This window comes from Dunckerocampus dactyliophorus, chromosome 8, assembly GCF_027744805.1.
Source record: "Dunckerocampus dactyliophorus isolate RoL2022-P2 chromosome 8, RoL_Ddac_1.1, whole genome shotgun sequence".
NCBI classification, from domain to species: Eukaryota; Metazoa; Chordata; class Actinopteri; order Syngnathiformes; family Syngnathidae; genus Dunckerocampus; species Dunckerocampus dactyliophorus.
Genome location: NC_072826.1, coordinates 23,988,785 through 24,015,330, shown reverse-complemented (window position 1 = coordinate 24,015,330; position 26,546 = coordinate 23,988,785). Strand labels below are relative to the sequence as shown.

Sequence of the window (26,546 nt, the reverse complement as noted above, 5' to 3'; positions counted from 1 at the left end):
TTTTAGTATGTTAGATGTTTTCCACTTTTGTTGCACCATTTTTATTATTGCACATATAGCGTGTTAGTTGTTTATTGTTATTATTGTGGCACCTGATTTATTTGTATACATATAGTTTGTTCATTGTTCAACCAGAGAGATGGCGACCTGTGCTAACGTGTGAGGTATGTCTTATTACTGCTTATCATGGCTACTACATTAAGTAATGTGAGTGTAAATGTGACTATAACGGTGTTTTACTACAGTAAAAAAATATATATATATTTAGAAGGTCATAAACAGGTTTTCTATGCTATAACTACAAAAATATTCAATTTAACCGTGATAACCAAGGGACGACTGTATATTTACTGGTTCAGTATCGCTCAGGGTCATTTTATTTTACATACCTAATCATTAATCAGTACGTAGTTAACTAATAAGCATCTGTTTTAGTGTAAACCTTCTGAAATTAATATGTGTATTTTTTTTATTTCCCCAGCTTGTTTTACTTGCAGCAAATGTCAGTGTGCTGGTATCACCAATATTGAGCACCTGTTTAATAAGCAAATATGTGGTATAATTATATCAATAAACTGATTTCAGTGAGAATGTACATACATGTACATAGCTGCACAGTGGTTGTGAAAAATGTAAAGTGACCTTAAAACAGCCTGAGGTGCGTGACCACCACTTGTACCAACAAAAGAAAAAAAAGGATTAAGCATTATTGTGATACTATATTTATATGAGCATAGTGTTTCCAAAAATGAGACAGTAACTTATACTGTACAAAGAAATAAAAGTTTACAATATGTAACACCACCTATTCTAACATGATGTGATTTACTAATGTAAAACACAAAAAACATAAAAACATAAAAAGGAAATTCATTCGCTGGGATAATAAGTTTCAACTAGGGCTGCACGATTATGCAAAAAATGTGAACTTCCAATTTCTTGCTTACAACTGAAGTTGCAATTCTGTGGAACAATTTTTTCATACACACTCATGCACATCTCACACCTTGTTCCATGTGGCTGCTTGCGTTTCAAAGAACTGATGCTGTTTTTTTAAAAAATATATTATTAGTCTCCTCATTGTCTTGTTCTTCTTTGAAGAAACTTCCAAAGGTCTGCCATTCTTCATTAGAAGGACAGTTTCATTGGAAGGACAGAAATTAATAGAGTGACTGAAAATGATCCATCAAGAACATGGCACACTTGCTCACTCAACAGTACATCCATGCACAAAATAAAAACAAGTAAAAAGTAAAGTAAATTAAGTAATGCGATCACTCCTCTTGCAAGCTGATGCTTACTGGTGTTGTCGGCATTCAGTGAGGAGAATCAGGGCAGTGTAGCAAACTCGCCTTTGTTGGTGAAGTTTGCTAGGGCACACTGTGAGCTAGGAGAAAGTGTCAGCCAATGACAGTGCAGAATGAGTCCTTGAGTACAACAGCAGCGTTTGTCTGTGATGCAGTTCGTTGTGTAAGCTAGAAAAAATGTCATTATTTAGAAATGAGCTCATGTTAGTTCCAACATACTGTTTTTGTTCCAACATACTGTTTTTATGACTTTGGGTGTTAATTTAAGTGGGATAGAAGAGCAGAAAAAAGAGGTTACTGTCATCAAACACCAGTTAGTGACTGGTGAAGAACAGTTTGACCTCTTGTGTCTGCTGCTTTAAAACCACTGATAGGCGCCCGCAGGGCAATGTCCTTCACAGAAGCAGGTGGCTTTGCAGGGAACAAGGCTGCCAAAATGTCAAAACAATCAACTTGAGTGAGCGAGGAGTTGGGTTTAGCGTAGGCAGTAACAGTGACATTATATAGTGAAAATACACAAGACGGAGAAGTGTATCTTGTGTGAAACTCAAAAAAGTGGCACCCCTTCAATAGGAGGACATTAAGACATTAAAATGGTGAAAAAAATAAATATCAAAATCTTTTTATCAGTTTAAAAAAGTAATTAAGTTATTAATTTTAACCAAGAGTCTGGCAAAAGGCCTCAAAATGTCTTATCCACGAAAGTTACTTGACAGCTTACAAAGTTTAATGCCTCCTTTTAATACTGCAGGAGTTGAGGGGGTGAAGATGTTTGGATCCACAGGGTGCTCTCAGTCCAGCTCAGGCCCCTGAGATCACACTCGTGACTCCTTGGTCTCTGCCTGGTGAGACTGATCGGACAAGGATGTCATGGTCCTGTTAGCGTTCCTGTCAAGAGGCCCAAAGCTGATTTTCTTGGTGCAGAAGTGTAGTAAGGGCACACAGCAAGCTGGCTGATACCGCTCCAAACCTGATGACAAACACAAAATGAGGGGTGAACATTTGTCTAGTCACAAGAGGACCTTCCCTCTCGTGTAGTGGCTGAAGCTTTAAAAGCTTTAAAAGTATACTTAAAAAACGTCACGTCCTTGTTGTTAAATAAAATATGAAATGAAAATATACAAACATCTTTAAAATCATGTACAACAGAGGTTAAAGAAAAACTCACTTTATGGGAATTGTCCCCATCATCCACAAACCATATGTGAAACATGAACAAATATTTATTTCCCTTTTCTGTGCATTTTAAAGACAGAAAATTAGTTAGCATGAGGGAGCTAACGATGGACGTCATGGGACCGACCGATTTCGACTATAAACCCTCTAAAAAAACCTCTAACAACGTTTTATTGTTTTATATAGAGTGGTGTGAAAAAGTGTTTGCCCCCTTCCCGATTTCATTGAAAGAAAGGTAAGCTTATATTATCTCGCAGATGCAGAAAGAAAATGCACAAAGACACGGAGGGAGGCAATAAATGACGAGAAAATCGCTTTGGGCATAATGATCACTTATTAACAGAAATGTATAAGGAAGATCCAAGAGGCTACAGAAGCTACTTGAGAATTCCCCCCGACTTGCTCCAAGAGCTGGTCTCATTCATGTGAATGAGACGCATTATGTATGTATTTTTATGCATTATTGCACTACAAATTTGAAGTGATCTGTTTCGTATATTTATTTACAGTATTTATTCTATTTTCTTATTTTTCTTATCTCCTGTTTTGCCTTGTTTTATTAAGGTGATTAAGTTTATTATGACATTTTTGCAGAGCTGCTGGAAATGTGAATTTCCCTTGGAGATGAATAAAGTATCCATCTATCTGATATGAACCGCCGGCATTGTTTAGGCTTAAGTTCACGGTGTGTTCATGTTGCGTTCACAATTACTTCCTGGAAATTATGTGTGCCACAAGTTGTGAACATTTTAAAATTTTCTTTGCGCACTGGCATTCAGCCCCGCACAGTTTACACAAACTTCACACTTGTTTACGACCAATTTACTCATTGGGTCATTTCCAAAAGCGTATTTTTTGCGATGAAACATTATTTTGCAACCATTAACAATTGCAATGTTTTAATAGGGTGTTGAATATTACAATTCTACTGTTTTTACCATAATTCTTAAATTAATTAATAGAAAACAATCAAGGAAAATGTTGCTATCTGGCCTTGAAATTGCAATTGAAAGCCTGACGTGACATATTTGTCACATAGCAAAAGTGCTATGACACTCACTGTCACTGTTTTAATGATTTTGAATGAATCTATGTCTTTTGGTTCAATTTGAATTACATTTGTGGTACTAGACACAAAAGTGTCAAGATGAGTTATTTTCAAATAAGGAATAGATTTACCATGAACAATGTAACATATGTAACAACATACTGTGGAATTAGTAGTATTTCAGAAATAAAAACCATAAATGTTCTCTGTATCCCACTTGGTCTGTGGTATCATTTTCTTCAAAGCACACCTGGAACTGGGTTCCTATGGCCTGATTGAGATACAGTGGAACCTTGTTAGCGTGTTTTTTGGTTAACATCAAAAATGTACGCCACAATTTTGCCTCAGTTTATGTGCAATCTCCGGTTAGCGGACAAGAACGTCTTGTCGTTGTTGTTATTAATACACAGCATGAGTCCATCTGTAGTCTGAATATACAATTTATACATACACGTATGTATGTATATATATGTATATATCTGAAAAAATATATATATAAAATTGGAATACAGGAAGTGAACAAATGTATTGCAATTGCTCCGAGTGGTGAAGATGGCTTCACGAAGGGAATCAACTGTCTGGAACTGATGGCCATTTTTATGAACTTCCCTTGCCATTCATCCCCAAATGTTCTCTGTGGGATTTAAATCAGGGGAACGTGCAGGATGGTCCAAAAGAGTGATGTTATTTTCCTTGAAGAAGTCCTTGGTCAAGATTCAAGATTCAAGAGAGTTTTATTGTCATGTGCATAGTAAAACAGCAGTTATACTATGCAATGAAAATCTTATTCTGTTCATTCTCCCAAGAAAAGAAAGAAAACACAAGAAAGAATAAGAACATAAGAAACATAAACACATAAACATATATACCAATAAATTAAGCAACAACAACAACAGAAGAGACATTAACACAAATAAATAAATAAATAAATAAATAAATAAAGTGCTATGAGTGTGTGAGTGCTTCGTTGAGAAGCCTGATGGCCTGTGGGTAAAAGCTGTTCGCCAGTCTTGTGGTCCTGGACTTCAAACTCCTGTAGCGTCTGCCTGACGGTAGGAGTGTGAATAATAGTGTTGTGGATGTGTGCTGTCCTTGATGAGGTTGTTTGTTCTGCGTAGGACTCTAGTTTTATAAATGTCTTGCAGTGAGGGGAGGGCCTCATTCACGAAACGTTCTTACGCACAAATCTGTTCTTAAAGCCTTCTTACGAAGATTTTTGGCATTCACGAAACGTGTTCTTAACTCATAGCTCTTAGATCTAGGAACAAATTCTACGAATGCTCAGGAGGACTCTTACGCACAAGCAAAGCTTGCACTTTCAATGCCCAATCGCCCTCATGATGGATTTTGCAACCTGATCCCAAAAAATGTAGTGCAAATAAAATATCCCAACAATTATTTATCATCAAAACAACTAAAATATACTCTGTCGATAAATATATATTCAAATCCCAATTCATCAAAAAAAAAAAGGCTGGCTGGACGTGCGCTGCGCAGAGAGAGAATGTAAAGGGACCATGTAGATTTATTTGCTGAAAGCGACGAATATTTGATGTCCCGCTTCAGGCTTCAGGCTTCCCTCTCTGTTCTTGCAGGTGTGCAGGATCATCAGAATAACATCGCAATGAAACGTGGTGTGCCTATTGCGCACATAGCACCCCCAGATAACGACATGCGCCCCCAGCCACGTCTTGAGCCAGAGCACGGGGCTGCTGTATTAATTAGGCAGCGTCTTATCAAATGTAAACACAGAAAAAATAAATTGTCACACACAAACTATGTATTTTACTTTAGTTTTCCGTCATGATTGTGTAAATATTTTCTAGAGTTTCCAAAATGGTTTGGTTTCTGATTGATGGCCCACCTCCCGTTTCCTCCAGTCCTCCGGTGCAGTCTAATCTTTTTTTTGAGTCTATTTTAAGTCAAAACTTGAGGCCCAATGTTCTGTGAGGTCTTGATCACCCACTGGAGTGCCTTCCTATCACGTGTTGTACAGTTACCGTACCAAACAGTGATGGAGGCGGTAAGGACACTTTCGATGGTGCATCTGTAGAAGCAACTCAGGATTGTGGTGGACATGCCAAATTTCCTCAGTCTTCTCAGGAAGTACAGTCTCCTTTGGGACTTCTTCATAATTTGTTGGGTGTTGTGAGACCAGGTGAGGTCCTCGCTGATGTGTGTGCCAAGGAACTTGAAGGTTTTCACCCTCTCCACTTCAGTCTCATCAATAAACAGGGGTCTATGCGGCTCCTTTTCCCTTGTTCTTGGGTCGATGATCATCTCTTTAGTCTTATCTGTATTGAGAAGGAGATTGTTATCACGACACCAAGCTATGAGGTCCGCCACCTCTCTTCTGTATGATGTTTCAACACCACCAGTGATCAGGCCGATGACTGTAGTGTCATCCGCAAATTTAATGATGCTGGTGTTGTTCGGACACCCCTGTGGGGTCCCAGTGCTCACAATTCTTGAGCTGGATGTGCGATTGTGGACTCTGACTGACTGGGGCAGTCTCATGCATTCTCAGTGACAATTACTGTACACGTTCACACATTCTTGCACATTTATATATATGAAGACTTGCACATACAGAGATACCTGTACACACGTACATATGCACACTCACAGCACATACGTACTTCCCCACATTACTCACTGAGTTAACCAAGGTGTTATGTTGTTGGTTTTATTACAGCAACGGTGATGTCAGCAATATGATTATAGTTTTTACAATGATGTGCCTCAGTTATTGTCATTCTGTTGACTATCATAGTTAATCATTTCATTACTACTATTATGTGTGACTGTTTCAATGCGGTATTGTCATTGTGGTTGTTGATATTATTTTGTCCTTTCCATCATGGTCTTTATAGTCATCACAGACATTTGCTGATGTAGTCCTGTATGTTTCTGTTGTTGTGTCACAATTGTTGCTACTGTTGTCCCTGTCTCAGTCTTTTTTTTGTGCCCCTCTTATCACCGCACACCCCCCTCTGTTTTCTTTTCTCTTCTTCTCTGTCCCCTCCTGCTCTGGTCCGGCCGCTCCAAATTTGCATAATAACAAGCATCCAAGTCAAATAAATTCTGTATAACAGGGGAAGTGTATCTCACAGGCACCCCCTCCACTGTGTCTCAGGTGTCCTTGTCATGCCAATAACGTTGGAAGCCATCTGGACCGTCAAGGTAAAATTTTTTCTCATCAGAGAATAAAACTTTTTTTCACCTTTCAATGTCCCATGTTCTTTGAATTCGTTTTTTTGTTTTTTTAAACCCTTTTCCCGCCTTACTGCTCCCAACCTCAGCAGCAATGGCACGCTGCGAGAGGCCTTGTTATGCAGCTCAACAAACCAACCACCTTTAAAAAGACAAAGCTTCTTAGCTTAGCCTGGAGGGCATGACAGTGTGGATGCCTGACAGAAAATGAACATTTTGAGCAGATTTTGGCTTTTAGAGCCTGTGGTCTTAAACTTTTGATCAGGTGATAAACAACCTATTTCATTTTTCTGTTTTTTGGTTTAAATTAAGTTCCAAATGTTTTTTGTCTCACTCCCCCTTCTTGCTTTTACATACTACTTAAAACCTCATTAAGATCCAAATGTGCAAAATGCAAATTCTAGCAATTTTTCAACTGGTCTTAAAATTTTGATCAGGTCTGTATGTTATCCAGTACAAAGCACATTCTAAGCAGAAAAGGTAATTTGCATAGAAATTGCATATAAATGCTGAAAAGCTGAAAGCCACTGAAATGCTGTACAGAAAATATGCAAAAGTGGGGACGTGTGGGATGTGGAAGAATGCTCTTTACATTTATAAAATATTGGAATTCTGGGGCCGCACGGTCTAGTGCAGGGGTCACCAACGCAGTGCCCACAGCCAACAGTCCCCGCGAGCCTGGTTTTCTTTCAGATTTTTATGAGTTAATGTGATACACTACAAATGAATGCATTTTGAACTACAAGATGGCCACATTTTTTTGTTGTTTTAATACAAAATGTGAGTTGTGGATACCAAAAACAAAAACAAGCAAAAACAAGCATCATTAGATTTGTCTGGTTTGAAATAAATAAATAAATAAATAAATAAATAAATAAATACATGCACACATGCATACATACATACATGCATGCATGCATACATGCATACATACAGTACATACATACAAAAAATGAGTTACTCTCGGCCATTTCAATTTTGTAATGTGAGAAAAAAGATGAACATGTTGGCCACAAGGTCAGGAGATCAGACCTCCAGCAGGCCACTGGTGTGAATGTTTCTGACCAAACAATCAGAAACAGGCTCCATGAGGGTGGCCTGAGGGCCCGACGTCCTGTAGTGGGCCCTGTGCTCACTGCCCAGCACCGGAGAGCTCGATTGGCATTTGCCATAGACCAGAATTGGCAACTACACTACTGGTGCCCTGTGATGAGAGCAAGTTCAACCTGAGCACATGCGACAGACATGAAAGGGTCTGGAGATGCCGTGGAGAACGTTATGCTGCCTGCAACATCATTCAGCATGACCGGTTTGGTGGTGGGTCAGTGATGGTCTGGGGAGGCATATCCCTGGAAGGACGCACAGACCTCTACAGGTTAGATAATGGCACCCTGACTGCTATTAGGTATCGGGATAAAAACCTTGGACCCATTGTCAGAACCTACGCTGGTGCAGTGGAACCTGGGTTCCTCCTGGTCCACGACAATGCCCGACCTCATGTGGCTAGTGTATGCAGGTAGTTCCTGGAGGATGAAGGAACTGATATCATTGACTGGCCCCCACGTTCACCTGACCTAAACCCAATAGAACACCTCTGGGACATTATCCGGCGCCGCCAGGTTGCTCCTCAGACTGTCCAGAAGCTCATTGATGCCCTGGTCCATATCTGGGAGGAGATCCCCCAGGACACCATCCGTAGTCTCATTAGGAGCATGCCCCGACGTTGTCAGGCATGCATACAAGCACGTGGGGGCCACACAAACTACTGAGAATCATTTTGAGTTGCTACAATGACATTTTGGCAAAATGGAGCAGTCTGCTGCATCATTTTTTCACTTTCATTTTTGGGGTGTCTTTGATTTCCCCCCTCTATAGGGTGATCATTTTCATTTCTATCAAATTATGTGGCATCATTTTGTTACTAATACATCACCCAATTATTGTCAGGAAAGATATTCAAGATCATTTTTCCCCCAGTTTAGATCTGATGTGTTTTTGAAGTGTTCCTCTAATTTTTTTGAGCAGTATGTAAGAGTCTTCTGTCAAAATCTAAAAAATTAAAAAAAATCACCTGTTGTGAATTTTTGCATTTAACTCCTTGTTATAGAACAGCAAGTTGAAAACACACTGAAAGTACTAAAACATACAACCTGGAAAGGACGCTCATGGCAAGAGCTCTGCTGTTGCTGCTGGAGTTTTGAACTGTTTTGGCACTTTCATGAATACACCTCAGGAACAAAGATCAGAACAGCTTGCTGACACCCTCAACTTGAACTTGGACCGGCAAGAGGTACATATGTTAAACAAGCGTAAAATTACAAGTGCTGACAGATGCAAGCAAGCCTAGCTAATCAGCAAAGTGCTGAAGTTCAAAGCAGTTCTAGCAATAACGCTACACAAAAAGCAAAAAGATACTGGCCCTCAAAATCCGGGTCCACAATCAGAAATAGCATCAATTATCCTGTTGGATGACGAGGATTTAATTATATGGCGCCTTGAAGGATGTCAAGAAAGACCAACTGGAAAAACCAACAGGAGGAAACTGTAGCACAAACTGTTGCACTGATAAGGCAAGATCTAAGAGGCCTGCAAACACAGATTGGAAAGGTACGATCACAGAATGACAGCTGCAAGAGGAGCTTCTCTGAGATCCATGATGCAGTCAAAAACCTTAGGGAGGAAAATAGAGCACTGCGGAATAATATCAATGATTACGCTGCCTTGTGCGCTGCTCTCAAAAGGAAAACTGTAAAGTTTTTGGAATTTTGCCCATCATCCACAATCCTTATGTAAACATGAAAGCACATGTCTTTCCCTTTTGCGTTCCAAATAGAGAAAAACAGTTGGCATGAGGGAGCTAACAATGCAGGTCACAGGACACACCTGTTTTGACTATCACGTCCTCTAAAAAACCTCCAACAATGTTTTCTGGTTTTATATACATGCTGTACATACATTCTCAATAATATTTAATACTTATAGTATTTTGCTGTATTTTGATCATTTTTTAAATTACCAAAACTTCTTTCCTGGGCACATTGATTTTACATAGCCCACAGATAGGAACTAGCGCTACTTACATCAACAACTGCAGTGTGTCTGTTTGCTACTACTAATCATGGCAGACTTCATGCTGTCAACAACTACTTTTGGACAAATGAGGATCCAGAACCTTATCTTTTTGAGCCTGAATATATGGAGGATGAGCTACAGCAAGGGTAGGGAACCAATGGCTCGGGAGCCAAATATGGCTCTTTTGATGACTGTATCTGGCTCCCAGACATTTCTGATAAAATGTATTTATTTAAAGAAACATTTTGCTGACATGTTAAAGTAAAACATTACAGAAATCACAGTGTTAAAAATAATGTTCAAAATATAAAACTTTCTTATGCATTTTAATCCATCCATCCATTTTCTACCGCAGTGCAGATGTCCAGAGCCAATGCCAGCAGTCCTTCCAATGTTTTCCGGGTCAGAAAACTCAATGATTACTGGATAAAGTGGGAGACAACACGGGTCATTGAGATATCAGGAGGTAAACTTCCCTTCTTTAATCAAATAGTCAGCTTGCTAATTCTGCAGAGCCAACCCTTTTGGTTTGGTTTGGTTTAGTTTATTTGAACATGAAGGTTACACTGGAATACATCTCGTGAATCATTCTTTGACAGTTCCACATGTGCAAAAGGAGTAGGAAGAAGCAAAGCTTATTTAATCCTACCCCCCATCCATTCTACATCTAGTACAGTACATGTAGTTCACTTCCTGGATTCCATGTCATGTTTTCAGTGATAGTCAGGATAACACATAATAGATAACGGTGAGATAACCCTCCCCCCAAAAAAAGAGAGAACATTCATAATAATGATAATAATGATGACAATACTAAATAAATAAATAAATAAATAAGAACAAAGCTTTTTTTTTTTTCCCTTTCCCTTTTTTTTTTTTAAACACAACAAAGAAAATTATAAAAAAATAACTAAATAGAAATAAATAAAAAAAAAATAAAATTTAATTAAATAAATAAAAAATAAAATAAGATAAAATAGAAAATAAAAAAATAAATAAATAAAATAAAATAACAAACCTGACAGAACAATCAGGACTGTTCTGCCTTGTATTTAGCAAACATCAACTGCTTGTATTGTTTTTTGAATTTGCTCATCTCTGTACATTGTTTGAGTTCTTTACTCAATCCGTTCCATAATTTAATTCCACACACGGAAATGCTGTGGGTTTTCAGCGTTGTTCTCGCATATAAATGTTTTAGGTTTAATTTTCCTCTAAGATCATATTTCTCCTCTCTGATTGAGAAATACTTAATTAGGTTTTTGGGTAACGAGTTGTTGTTAACTTTATACATTATTCTAGCGGTTTGAAAGTGTACTAAATCTGCGAATTTTAATATCTGTGATTTTAAAAATAAAGGGTTTGTATGTTCTCTATACTTGGCATTATGAATTATCCTCACAGATCTTTTTTGCAGTACAGTGAGTGAGTGAAGATTGCTTTTGTAATTATTTCCCCATATCTCCACACAATACGTTAGATATGGTAATACTAAGGAACAGTACAGAGTGTGGAGTGATTTTTGATCAAGAACATATTTTGCTTTATTCAATATAGAGATATTTCTCGCCACCTTTTGCTGTATATATTTAATATGAGATTTCCAACTCATTTGTCATCTATTATAACCCCAAGAAATGTATATTCTTCCACTTTTTCAATATCCGCTCCATTAATTTGTATTTGGTCGTACGTGTCCTTTCTACTATTACCAAATAGCATTATTTTAGTTTTACTTAAATTCAGAGATAATCTATTCTTGTCAAACCATGACTTTAATATGACCATTTCATCCTTGACCTTTTTAATGAGTTCTTGTGTGCTTTCACCAGAACAGAAAGCGGTGGTATCATCGGCGAATAAGACCAATTTTAAGTTGTTAGTTACTTTGCAAATGTCGTTAATGTACAAGTTAAACAGTTTTGGTCCCAGTATGGACCCCTGTGGTACTCCACACGTATTGTGTAGACTCCCAGATGTATATTCTCCTAGCTTTACAAATTGTTTCCTCTTTGCTAGGTAGCTTTTAACCCAATTTAAGACTAAACCTCTAATTCCGTACCTTTCTAATTTTGAAATTAAAATAGTGTGATTAATTGTATCGAAAGCTTTTGTCAGATCCATGAATACTGCAGCTGCGCATCTTCTGTTGTCTATGGCAGTAGTGATTTCCTCCGTGATTTCCATCAGTACCATAGAAGTTGAAATGTTGGCTCTGTAACCATATTGACTACTTGCCAATAGTTCATTCTTTTTAATAAATTTGTCCAACCTATTATTAAATAGCTTCTCCACAATTTTCGAGAATTGTGGTAACAAGGAAACTGGTCGATAATTTGTAAATTGGTGTTTGTCTCCTTTTTTGAAAATTGGAACCACCTTGGCTGTTTTCATTTTGCTTGGAAATATTCCAGTCTGAAATGATAAGTTACTAATATATGTTAACGGGTCTGCGATCTTATTGATGACCCTTTTAATTGTTTCCATTTCGATTCCATGACAATCAGTTGATGTTTTTGCCTTAAAATGGTTAACAATGTCAGTGATCTCCTTTTTGGTTACAACAGTGAGAAACATAGAATTAAGATTCCTATCAATAATATCAATCCCTTCATCAATTGTGTCTTGTTTTGGAATTTCTTCTTCCAGTTTTTGTCCAATATTTACAAAATATTCATTAAACATTTCAGCTACCGCATTCATGTCATTCCTGTAAGTGTTTCCAACCATGAAATAGGGAGGATAGTCTGCTTTCTTAAAGTTGTTCTTTATAATACTATTTAAGATGCCCCAAGTTGCTCTCATGTTATTTTTGTTCTTATTTAGTACGTGACTATAATATTCCCTCTTACACACTCTCAAGATAGTTGTCAACTTGTTTTTGTATGTCTTATACTTTTGTTCTGCTTCTTTAGTCTGTTGAATGATAAATGTCCTGTATAATGTGTTCTTCTTCTTACAGGCGTTTTTTAGTCCTTTTGTCATCCATGGCTGGTTGTTTTTCTTTTGCTTCTTGGGCTTTTCTTGCCAGGGACAGTTCTTATCGTAGAGCTCCATATAAGTACCAAGGAAGTTGTCATATGCCTCGTCCACATCTGTTGCACTGTAGACACTCTCCCAACTTTGTTCTTCTAGTCCTATCTTGAAGGCACGGATGTTGTCCTCTGTACGCAATCTTTGAAAAGTCTTTTTTGCCTCCGCCTGTTTTTTCTTATAATGTTCATTGTAGATTGTAAATACTGGAAGATGATCACTGATGTCACTAATTAGCAGGCCACTGATGGTGTTGTTATCAAAGTCATTGGTGAATATATTATCGATGAGGGTGGCACAGTGGTCTGTTATTCTACTTGGTCTAATGATTTTAGGATATAAACTCAAACTATACATTGTATCTATGAAGTCATCTATTTCCTTGCACTTGTGTGAGTTCAAGAGGTCAATATTGAAGTCTCCACATATGAAAATAGTTTTTTGACCTATGTCTGTAAACGTTGTCTTAATCCAATCCTCAAACATTCCAATCTTTGACTTTGGAGTTCTGTACACACAACTTATTAACACATTTTTGCTTTTTTCTTTACAAATTTCAATTGTTATACATTCTAAAATGTTATCAATGACAAATGACATATTCTTTACCATTTTGTAGTTCAAATGTTTGTCCACGTATATGGCCACACCTCCTCCATTTGCATTGTTCCTGTTTGCACACGTCATTTCATATCCTTCCAGCTCGAAGTCCATTCCTTTGTTAGCATTAATCCAAGTTTCTGAGATTGCTATAACTTTGAAAAGTTCTTTGAATTGATTCAAATATTGTTTAATATTAGTAAAGTTTGCGTTCAAGCTTCTGCTGTTTATGTGTATGATGGATAACTTGTCGTCGTTGATAAAACTGTTGTTGTATTGCTCCTCCGTATAATAACGGCAGTCGTTTGTAATGTGAGAGAAAAAATTTGAGTCTGGATCAATGTCTTTTTCCATATCCAATTGTTTGTGATCTGTAAAGTGAAAAGTGTCCAATTGTAGATCTTCTTGTAGCATATTAAAGCTGTTTTCCTCCATGTTGGGAGACCTCAATATCTTTCTAGGTCCTTGATGTCTTTGACAGCAAGAACTCTGGCCTCTGGTCCTCCATTTGCTTTGATGAAGATTTTGCAGTTTGCGCTCCATGTTCCTTGGATCCTTCCTTGCTTCCTCAGATCACGTGCTTTCTTCGCAATCTCAGCGTTGCGCTTGGTCAGGTGGTCATTCATGTAGACATTTGTTCCTTTCAGCTTCTTTCCCTGTTTCAGCAGAGCAACCTTGTATTTCCTGTTGGTGAATTTGACGATGATGACGGGTGTAGTGCGGTTCCTCCCATACAGTGGGATGCAAGTATCAATAGATTGGATGTCTACATCCACCTCCTTCGATTGCAAAAAATCAACAACTTGTTGCTCTGTTGAGGCGACATCCCTTTCGTCTGGTTCTTCAGTATTCGCCACTGCTCTGGCATAGGACCTTGGTTTGATTCGAAGTCCCGTCACGACCACGTCATTCATTCGTGTGTTCTGATCCATGTCATCTATGGTGATTTTCAGCTTCTCAATGATTTTATCCTTTTCTTCACATTCATTTTTGAGAGTGGCTCCCAGTGCATCATAACTTTCCTGTAATTTTTTATTCTCCACTCTCAGACCTTGCATTTCGTTCCTTAATATCCCCATTTCATTTTGAAATGCTTCTCTCTGAACTTGCATTTCTCTTTGTATGGCGTTGGTAGTCTCTAGCAAACTGTAAGTTAGTTTATGCAGGGAGTTGGAATTCTCCACAAGTTGCTGCATCTGTTTTCCATAATCCTCCATGGTTTTCGCCATGGTATATTCACTCTTTTCCATTGAACTTCTTTCTTGCTTGTTTGCGCGGTGTTTAACCTTCTGCAAGGCTGTCGCTGTTGCTTTGTCTATATTTCCGCTCAGGTGTGTCAACTGGTTAACTGTGTCATCCTTGTAGGGTCTCGGCGGCGGTTGTGGTAATAGGTGAGCACCTCCAGTTGTCTCAGGAATCTGTTCGACATCCGTATATATGACTGAATCTGGAGTACTTCGACCAGAACTGCTAGAGCCACCGCTTGTTGCGCTTCTTCTCCCTCGAGCCTTTGACATTGTTACTGTTGCTTGGTAACGCCGTCCGTTAGCCGTTGACTTGTGGTGCAATGCCTTCGGTGATTAATCTTCGTTATAACGGCGGGTTTATCTCTCACCAGTATCTCACCAAAGTCCCACCAGTCCTCGTGGGCCAAAAAAGCTGCACAGGAAAACTCCAAATGTTATCCTGTTATTGAAATCAGGCTTCAAACCGCGGCTAGCATGATAGCTTGCTTGTAACGGTTGTCGGCTCCACCTGATTGTCTCTTTTGGTGAGTTTAGTCCACTCGCGGGTCCGAATTGAGGCAGAAGTCTCAGCACTCACTTGCAGAGTTGTAATCACAAGTTGTGATCACAAACTGTATTCACCAAGGTCGCAAAAGTTTAAAACTCTGGTAATAGTGGACGGAGCTTTTCCGTGAGCGTCCTTTCCGTACAACAGGAAGTGACGATTTTTGACGAAGAAGATGGCGAAACGATGGCGAAACGAAAAAAAGATACAGAAGTCACATTAATGGTAAGAAGTATTTTTATTTCTTATTGAATAGCATCTGTATAACAATGTTATGAAAAATAAAACATTCAGAGACTAAACTGGAAAAGACCAGCTGGACTGTCCACTCAGCCACCATGATATCGATATTAATTCTGATACATGGAGCACAGAGCACATGATATCACAACACAGTCCATCTCGCCGTGTATAAACAAAACATTGAATGTGGGCTAATACTTTACAGATAATTTGGTTGTCTACTGTATTTGTAGTTGTTCATATGCTTGTTCTTGTTTCCCTGTCAGTTTCAGACAGATTGGTGTCCTATCGCATTGTTTTGGAGTGGGCTCGTTACCTCTCGGTAGTGGCGTGAGGCAGTGCATCACTAAGCCAGAAAAATAGTTCTTTGTGTTAGCTGCTACAATAACAATGGTTTATATACAGGTTAGTTAAGTAAATAGAACATCACTGGTGTTTTTTGGAGTATTTTTTTAGGGCTTTATAATCGAAATAGGTGTGTCCCGTTATGTGCATTGTTAGCTCCCATTAACTACCACATGCAAGCTGTTTTTTTTAGCTGCTTTTCTCTCGTTAGAATGTGCGGAAAAGAGAAAGGCATGTGTGGTCATGTTTCACATAAGGATTGTGGATCATAGGCAACATTTTTAAAAAGTGCATTATTCCTTTAAGGAAAGAAAGAACCAAGGAAAAAAATAATAATCATTTAGCAAATGAAGAATACAATTGATGAGATGGATCAAATGAAGAATACAATGAGGAAATGGATCAGAATGCACGAATGAACAACGTCATTCTGACGGAGCGCCAGGGCATGCCAGGGCAGTTGAGAATAGAGAAGAACCAGATTAAATTAATGTTACTTCAACGGAGCAACAAATAGCCCCTTTTCTACAATCCAAAGGAGATGGATGTAGATATCATCGATATCATCGATATCATCGATACATGCATTCCGCTGTTTGGCAGAAACAACACTTCGCCCGTCATCATTGTCAAGTACACCAACAGGAAATTCAAAACTGCAATACTGAATCAGAGAAACAAGCTGAAAGGTACGAACATCTACATGAGTGAGCATCTAACAAAACGCAACGCTTACATCACCAAGAAAGCACACGACTTGAGGAAGCAAGGAAAGGTTCAAGGTACTTGGAGCGCGAACTGCAAAATATATATTGAGCTAAATGGAGGACCTGAAGAGGCCAGAGTCCTTGTTGTCAAATATATCAAGGATCTGGATCAATATGAAAGAGCACATCACCATGACAACAAGGAAATAGAAAAAGATACAACCCACAAACAAGGAATGATGCAGTTGAAGAATTATGTTTTTCAACATTTGACGTCACTACCGTGCAAAGCAATTACAGTGCTTCTGCTCAACAAGAAGCACTGAAATTAGGAACCCATGTATCTACATTCAATGATACTCACAATACAACACGAAAGATTGCAGGACAGGGAGATGGGGAAATGGATTGGGACAACAGCAAAGGAAAAATGTTTTTTTTCTCCTTTTAATCTATTAGAAACAACTGCTTTTTATACACAGAGGAGGGAATGTTAATTTATGCAAACCTTAACTTTACACATTGTTATACATCCTGATCATTTTGTTATGTTATTTCAAATTTTGTAAACAATACATGTTGAATACAAGAAGTGAACAAATGTATTAGCAAATGATGTGAAAGGAAGAGATGGTAGGATTAAATAAGCTCTGATTCTTCCTACTCCTTTTCCAATGTAACCAATATGTATGTTCACAATAAATTAAACCATACCATACCATACATTTGGACATGTGCATTCAAAAGTTTAGAGAAGGTCACATTTGTGGGCCACTCTTTAGGCAAGGAGGGTGATGTGTCTTGCCCAAGGACACAACAGCAAATCGGATGTTGCAGTCAAAACGGCCAAAATGTGCACAACTACAGTAATTGATGTGAGACAGCACTAAACTGTCGAAATTTGCGCACTCAAGAACTAAACACATTGTGCACATTGAGTATAAAGTACTTATTGAAGTGTACAGATAGAAATATTGAGCCGAAGTGTAAGTACGGAAACGCCACAGCCTCAGGCTTATACTTGTAACCACCCCCTTTCCCAGCCACACAACGGTCACCTGCTGTTCAAATAAATTCAAATTCAAGGTTAGAACCTAATCACACTTAAAGGCAAAGATACCACGTTTGGCCTGTGTTGAGATCTTATGTACTAGAGCTGCTTGATTATTGGTTTTCTTACCAATATCCGATATTGCACAGCACTTTATTACCAATACCAATATCAACCGATACCGATTCAGGCAAATAATGTAGGTTTGGATTTTATTTCTCCCTTAACAATAAAAGGTTTCATCCAAAAACTGCATCCCGCGCCCACCTGTGCCATCACCGACCAACACTTAAATCTGTTTGATGATCATCACACAATATGTTTACTGGATACATTTCACAAATAAACACCGATCCCAAAATAAGACGAATACAAGTACAAAAAAGGTAAAAACACTGTGTGACCCTGAGTGATTCTTCCTGAGGTACAAGTATTATACACATGACAGATTGGACTTTAGTTTTGGTTTTCCTCAGTTTCCAAGTTAATTTCTTTTTCGTGCTCTTATTTTGGGTTTCTGTTTCCTGTTTGGCGTGATGTGCAACTGCTTTGCGGTCACTGGAAACATGCAGCTGCACATGCAACTGTCTCATAGTAAGCAGTGCTACAATTCAGGTGGGGCAGCATGAACCTCAATGAGCAAAATGTAACACTTAACACTCACTGCAAATTGTTTATATGCAATCCGAAGGTAAAACTTCCAGACTGCGGACATAATGAGCTAGCCAGCATGCTGGTGGAGCGTCAAGACTCGCGCGGCAATATCATTATGTGCAAAAAAAAAAAAAAAAAACTATACCGATATGAGCCGATACCTAATTTTCATGCCAATTAATCACAAGCACGGGCATTACAGTATGTTGAAGATTTTGTAGCAAAATGTGACATCCCAATAGAAAAGTTACACACACTAGATCGATTTCTGAATTACTGGGCAAAATAGGCCAATGACGTATTGCATCTAAATGTAAGTATTTTTGTACTTAATTAATGTACACTTTATTCACTAACCCAAACAGCACACACTCTATGCTGGTAAAATACAAGTGTAAAAAGTAAAAAAATGGAATTCTAATAAAACTGAATTTAGAAAAACATTAAATTAAATTTGGGGAAAAAATAAAAAGGATTTCATATGTGACAAAGAGGGTGGAGAAGAAAGTTCTGCAGAAAAGTGATATTTTATTGGACATTTGGGTGTTTCGCCGCATTGTTTGTCGCATTTTTGACTGCAAACATGTCGAGGAGGAAATCCACTGAAACCCAATAAGTTAAATAAGATTTGTGCTTGTGTGTATTGCTATAAATGTGTTGCCTAGGGGAGCTGAGTGAGGGGCGGACAGAAAGTGACATCAGGGGTTCAGAGTTGACTTTCAGCTTGGTGTGGGTTATGGTAGCCTGTGTTTTTAATAGGGATTTCTATAAGGGATTATTGTACCTGTTGTGATATCATTCAAACCTGCAATAAAAGCCTCTTGCTCCAATGATCAATTCTCACTGAACATTAGAGTAACATTACTGACACCTAGTGACCAGTGTAAAATACTACATATCAACATCTTTGAATGCCTTATATTTGCATTTGGCCATTTTTATGCTTGAAAATGCTTGATTTAGACACAAAATATATATCATTTGTTTATTAAATGTGCACGTTTTGACGAATAATAGGATGTATTCAACCATGAAAATGCATCATTTATTAATATATTTTTGAAAAAACATGATAGAGTAAAGCCGCAAAATTTGTAGTGCGAAGTGGCAAAAATATTTGATAAAACACAGGGTGTATGCCTGCGTGAGTACATCACATTCACTGTGACCAGGGGCGATATATTATTCTCATATGTGAAATTCTCAACCGAAATACATGCTAGTAGAATATTACAAATCTGATTTTGGATTAGACCGGGAGGACAAACAAGTGGTATGGGTAGGGCATTGTATGGTTAGCTGCTCCATTGAAAGTTGCCGTCTGATTGTGGAACTTTAAAAATGCAAAAACTCCAGTTTTTATTCAAACTTTATAATATAAAGATAGCAAATCTGATGTTGACAAAAAAACGTCACCATAAACAATCTGACTTACAAATACAGGTTGTCCTCGCGTTACATTTTATGTTGTAATGTGTACTTATTTGTGCCTATGTTGCCTAGGTTTTTTGTGGAGGAGGCAGCAGTGGCGCTCAACGTCCCGCTGTAATTACCAATAATGATGATGGCTGGGTTTGCTTGAGAAATGAGGAAGAGTATCAGAAGTGGATCAGACATTTTGATGAGCCTGTTGGGTACGTGGAGACGGGGATCAGCCTGGTGATGTCATAATATGCAAATTAGATGAGTGAATTTATTCCCACATCACATCACAAACTGTGGGTCATACTGATGATTTTTCTCATTTAGAGTATGCCTTTATGTCCAACCATTTTGAAGCTAGAACTTTTTGTTGTCGTCTCTCTCTTTTGGTGTGCTCTCAGAGTCCTCCTCTTCGTCTGGTAGTCCAGCCTTTCGAAACCCGTTGTGTTTTTTTCTCCGCCACGCTGTAAGGATCCACAAGGACTTGTGGAAAAGTTGCTCTTCGCATGCGTCCGTCTGCTCTCTGCGTAGTTACTCAGTCTTCAAGCATTTTTTCTCGTTCAGCCCATCTGCTTTTCTTACCTCTAAGCTTTTATTGTCGTTTTGCTTTGCATCAGCTTTTTATTTTGCTGTCTCCAATGTCTGACCATACATTAATTGATGCTAAGATTACGCAAAGCAGCCATGTTTCCTTGTCGTGACAGCCAAATCGATCGTTTTAAACTTGAAAGCGGCATCATATCCATTTGTTCATGTGATTTCTATGATGGAAGATTGGGACAACCCCTCTTTTATATGTTACTTTCCCTTTTTGTTTTCTTTCAACAAAACAGGCTTTGCAATCTTGGCAGTATATTCATGGTGTTTATTGAAAAATCAAAATCCAACAATGTTTTACATTTGATTTTAGTATAAATTGTGCTTGTTGTTGCTCACTGTAAAGTGCAGCATGTGCTTGCATACACGGCTCCACTCAACGAGAACGACAGGGTTAGCAAACACAGAGAAAGGTGCATTCTCTGCATTTTTTGGTTGTCTTTCTTTGCCGTTATGATGGACTATGTTACTAATAGCATTTTACGAAATACATATTACCACATATACCACATATTAGCTGCACTGCAGCATAAGGTGCACGGTTCAAAGTTTGAGAAAAAAGTTATACACTGAAAATTCCGGATTTTTTTCAATCCATTTTAATTACACATATTGATATGCTACATATTTTTAGCGTTACAAAAGTTTTAAATGTAATTTCTCTCTTTGGTCATAATTCTCCTCTCTTAATTAAAAACACTGTTGTACATTATTGTGTAGCAGGCTGTTGTTTTCTTTGTGCATTATTTTGTCTGTTTGAAAGTGTACCGGATCAGTGAATTTCAGGGCCTCGGGTTACAAACTAAATTGGAATGTCAAGAGTTAAAAAAAAAAAATTAAACAAACAAATATAAGTTAAACACAAAAAAAACAAAAGACAAAAAAAACCAATGAAAAGTCTCTTTTAGCAATATTGGGATTTAAATAAAATCACAATCAATTACCGCATTTCTGATTTTGAATCAGTGTGACTTTTGTTATTGTTAAATATTGACCAAAACATGCTGGCATCAGATCTTTTGCATATACACTTCCTTGATTCAGTTTTAGCACACATTTAATGGGGTGTAGTACAGTATTTTGTCGGAGTTTGGATGCAGAAAAATGTGTTTTGTGCACAATGTGGTGTTATATTGGGTAATACGAATGTATATGTGTTATACTTTGGGAATCACTGAAATGTAAGTGCCACAGTTTTGTATTATTTATTTATGTCTTTGTCACAAACATTTTCATGTCACTAAAGGACGATGCGCAAAAGGGCTGAAATTGACATCAGATCATGCTTTATACACAACACAGCCATGAAGAAAGTATTTGATCGTGTAGCACACGACACACACAGCTAGCAAGTAGTGCGCTCGCTAGTGCGTTTGTTTCCTTACAGAGACAAAGAGACTGAATGACTGACAGGAAGGTTCACTCAGTTCATTCTGCTATAGAACCAATATGACCAGGTGTTGAGACAAATGCACGGAGTGAACCCTCTTGTCATCCATTTGGTTGAGAGAGAGGAGGAAAACAAACACGCATGAACATGGTTACAGGTGTATACATATACACAGGTGTGTATGCCTTAGGGATGTCCCGATCCACATTTTTTGGCTTCCGATCTGATTTTTTTTTTTTAGTCTTGTCGATCCGATCCAGATAGTTTTTTTTTGTTTGTTTGTTTTAATAATAATAACAACATTTTGTAACAAACACGAATTTGTGGAATTTAATTTGTTTAGGAAAATAGCTCTCAAAGCATTAAACACAATGCAAACAAAGTATTGCTGAAGTTACTTTTTTATTACTACACAGCATGACCAACAATATTGTTTGGCTTTTGTAACAAAACCTCTGTGAGTCAGGTCCCTAAGCCAATAAATGATCCAATAAAAGATAAAATTGGAAAAAATGGGCTTGCAAAATGCTTTTAGGGTAGGACTAATCATGACATAACAACATGACATAATTATAGATCAGTGTGTGGTGTGATTTAGAATACCATTTTTTTAGACAACCTCTCTATGAAATCCGTTTTTCCCAAATTACGTTTTCTCCGTTTAAATTTTTTAGAATTCAGTTTTTACCTTTTCCACTTATTTTAGCAGCATCGAGTGTGTGCTATTTAGGTTAGTGAATAAAATGCAAAAATCCTTATATTAATTGATGCAATACATCATTGGCCCATTGAGAAAGGATGTAGCTTAGCTAACTTTTCTAATGGAATGTCAGCCTCAGCACATACTGCTACAAAATGTTCAACAAACTGTAATGCCTGTGATTAAGGAAGATGTAGTCACAGATGTAATTCCAATCACGTTATTAATACAAGATATTTTAATGACACCCTTATTTTGTTTACACAATTACAACAATGACAAATGTGACAAAGAGCGGTCTTATTTTGAAAGCCCGAATGTGCTGTGTGTTTTGAGAACGGTTGATACGCGCAGGGTGCAAGATAAACATGCCTCTCATCTTTTTTCACTCAAACCTGCACGTCGTCAGTGAGAAATGTAAAATTGTCCGTACATGAAAGCAGTAAAACACAACAGAGTCGCACACACACACACACACACACACACACCTACACAGCAAGACCTCACAGAACATTGTTGGGGCAGCCCTCCCCTCACTGCAAGACATTTATAAAACTAGAATCCTACGAAGAACACACAACCTCGTCAAGGACAGCACACATCCACAACACTCATTATTCACACTCCTACCGTCAGGCAGACGCTGCAGGAGTTTGAAGTCTAGGACCACAAGACTGGCAAACAGCTTTTACCCACAGGCCATCAGGCTTCTCAACGAAGCACTCACACACGTCGCACGTTGTAAATGACAGGTTTATGTTCTTTATGCTCAGTTATTCACTCATTTATTTTGAAGAATGTGGTCCTGCCACTGGATGTTGGCACGCTCTTATTTTGGCGGGACGTTTTTTCTTTTCCTGTGTCAAAAGGTTAACTTTGCTAATGGTGATTGCAACCCCACACACAATGTGCTCACATATTTTCTCAGGTAAAGTTGTTTGCACTGATTGTCTAAATATTGTGAGTAGTAAGTTAATGAGAATATGTGTTTTCATTGAATTGTTCGTGTTTCAAGTGACAAAATTTCCTGCTGTGTAGTTTCAACCTGGCTGGTGGTAGGCTAATGTGGAAGACTACCTCGTGTTTAAGCTAGCGCCCTTGGAAGGCGAAATGAGGTATGAAACTGCTGACCATATGTATATTTCAGACTGTGTGTGTATATGTGTGTGTGTTAATAAGTGAATAAGAGAAGTTGTTTAAATGTTTTATGTGAAGCTGCATATGAAAATGTATTCAGTATGATTCATGTTATTACACTGAAAGAGTGATTTATGTATTGGTTGTGAAACGACAGCACAATGTCATATTCTTCATATTCTTGTTTATTCTGTAGTTTTCACGGTGCTTATGGTGCTTACGGTACTGAGCTCATGGTGCTCAAGGTGCAAGAACTGAGCCAGAAGAATAAAGGCACCTGTTTGAAACTCCACATCTGACTAATTCATTCCAAGTGGCCGCTACACACGTAACACACGCACACACTCAAAACACTGAACATATTATTGTTGCTGTTAATTTACTGGTATTAATGTTTCTTCTGTTCTTGTTGCTTTTAATTTATTGGTGTTGGTGTTGGTGTTTCTTCTGTTGTTATTCATTTTTTTGTGTTGTCTTTCTTTTTTTAGAGAAAATGAACAGAATAAGAATTTCATTGCATAATAATGATATATTATTATGCAATATATATTATATAATAATATATAATATATATTGTCATATGCACAGTAAAACAGGTAGTTATACTTAACTACCTGTTTTACTGTGCATATGACAATAAAACTCTTCAATCTTGAATTTAAGTGCTTATGATTAGAATTGTATCTTGTGTTTTTATAAAATTGGTTTGGTTGAACTTTTAGCTGACATTCTTCCAATTACATGGTTGTTCAGTATAGCATGTGTATATGGATACAAGCGTCGCATAGTAGTTACCATCGAAGCACAGACATAATCAAGCTGCACTCTGTACTGGGGTCCGTCAGTTTTAAAACATTAATTGTTCGCACAATGTAACAAGTAATAGGCAATGTACAAACAATACAGTAATCCCTCATTATATCGCTTCATTGGTTCCAGAACTGAATGCGAAAAGTGAATTTCCGCAAAATAGGATTCCTTCTTTATTAAGGAATATTTTCCTAGTTATGGCATAGAATAATAGAACCTGTTTACAATCTTCTAGATATATATATATATATATATATATATATATATATATATATATATATATATATATATATATATATATATATATGACCAAAGTATAATACTACATTGACATGCTGGTGGTCTTCATGACTTATACAGTCGTCCCTTGTTTATCGCGGTTAATTGGTTCCAGACCGGGCCGCAATAAGTGCATTTTCGCAAAGTGGGGTTCAATAATAATGAAAGGAATATTTTTGTAGTTAAACCATAGAAAACCTGTTTAGGACTTTCTAAATACCGGTTTTTAACATTATAAGAGCCCTGTAGACATGAAATAACACACCTATCGTCACTTTTACACTCCTTTTATTCTTTGTTTGCATCATATCGCGCAGGCTACAGGATCACTGCAGTCACGGTCGCCGCTAGCATAGCAAGCTAGCGCGCTAACTACTTAGCCTCTTCAATGAGTGGGAAAGGACAAAGAAGCCAAAAACTTACCACTTCCACACAGACTAAGAGGAGAACATTTTTTTAATTTGATCTCAGCCATGGCATGCAGGCTTTGCTGCCTCAGTAGCCAGTCTCCATGCACTGCGAAAATGTAATCTAACGTCATGTCTCAACATTACTGATGCCTTGTGAACAGAGTACTACATATAACTTGTTTTTCAATATTTTTTGACTAATAGACCATTAACAGGTGATCATTTATTAATTTATTATTAATTTTTAAAACGCGATATAGTGAGGGTGTAATATTCGAACTGTGATATAGTGAAGGACGACTGTATTGTATTTGTATTTTACTTAATTTTGCCATTTTTATGCTTGAAAATGCTTAATTTGGGAAAAAACAGGTACAATTTGCTTAAATATGATTATTTTCTAACACTAGGCTGTAGTCAACCACACAACATTTTTTCATTAATTAATGTTTGAAAAACCTCGATAGAGTGAGGGAGTGATGTTCGAACTGCGATGTAGCGAGGGACCACTGTATGTGCTATACCAGCTTCCTAATCATTATTGTGGGCTGGAGGTAACTGTATCAAATATGATTTCACCAAAAGGCAACACTTACATGGTACCACAGACGAAATTCGTTTTTTCTCTTTGTTGTACTCCTTTTCAGCACTGAGGCATTCCACGTGTCTGGCATTGCACTGCACACATTGGCAAAGGTGGCGGGGAAGAGTAGCATGTTAGAATTACATTTCACACGATGCATGAATTTTAAAGTAGATTGACCAAAAAAAAAAAAATCAATTTGTGCATATTCTTCAATGTGCAAATCAAGCAATTTTTTTCTCATATTATGATGTTTACTATCACATTCCAGGTATAATTCCAGTGGTGTGCAGTGAGGGCAAGAAAAGCCTTCTCTGCTGGCCTAACCACTACCAGAAGCATTGATCTACATTTACAACTTCCATCCATCCATCCATTTTCTATACCGCTTCTCCTCATTAGGGTCGCGGGGGTATGCTGGAGCCTATCTCAACTGACTTCGGGCGAGAGGCGGGGTACACCCTGGACTGGTCGCCAGCCAATGGCAGGGCACATACAGACAAACAACCATTCCCACTCACATTCATACCTATGGACAATTTAGAGTCACCAATTAACCTAACATGCATGTTTTTGGAATGTGGGAGGAAACCGGAGTACCCGGAGAAAACCCACGTACGAACGGGGAGAACATGCAAACTCTACACAGACTGTGACTGTGTGGCCAACATACTAACCACTAGACCACCATGCGGCCCATTTACAACTTAATTTGTTTAATTAAATTTTATGAATTTATTCCCAACAGTCCATTATTGTTTTGTGTTTTTCTTAGCTGCACTGCTTCCAGTAGTGTATGTGTACGTTAATTTTTGTTGTCTAATCTGATTTCAGCCTCTATGTGTGGCAATATCAATGTACAGTAATCTGCCCAGGGTCTTCAGAATCAGCAGCAGTGGCCCGTGTCACTTAAACGCTATTAGCAGTGACATCAGCACTGATTGATCAAAGTAAAATTGTTGAACAAGCCAAGTTATG

The 26,546-nt window shown here is 37.9% G+C and overlaps 1 protein-coding gene across 15 annotated transcripts in view; it reads right to left on the bottom strand.

Annotated features, from left to right (window-relative positions):
• Window positions 1–737: 737 nt before the first annotated feature.
• The window catches only part of LOC129185846 (receptor-type tyrosine-protein phosphatase gamma-like), a 453,526-nt gene continuing 427,717 nt past the window's right edge, over window positions 738–26,546 (bottom strand). For 5 of the 15 annotated variants that reach the window (XM_054783372.1, XM_054783375.1, XM_054783376.1 and 2 more), the window contains 2 exons: window positions 25,582–25,663; window positions 738–2,277 (listed from right to left, as the gene is read on the bottom strand). In XM_054783372.1, coding sequence (XP_054639347.1) covers window positions 2,123–2,277; window positions 25,582–25,663 — 237 coding nt within the window. In that variant the 3' untranslated portion in view covers window positions 738–2,122. Of the gene's footprint in view, window positions 2,278–25,581; window positions 25,664–26,546 lie in introns of those variants that run through there. The other 10 variants (XM_054783373.1, XM_054783374.1, XM_054783378.1 and 7 more) reach the window with 6 other exon arrangements.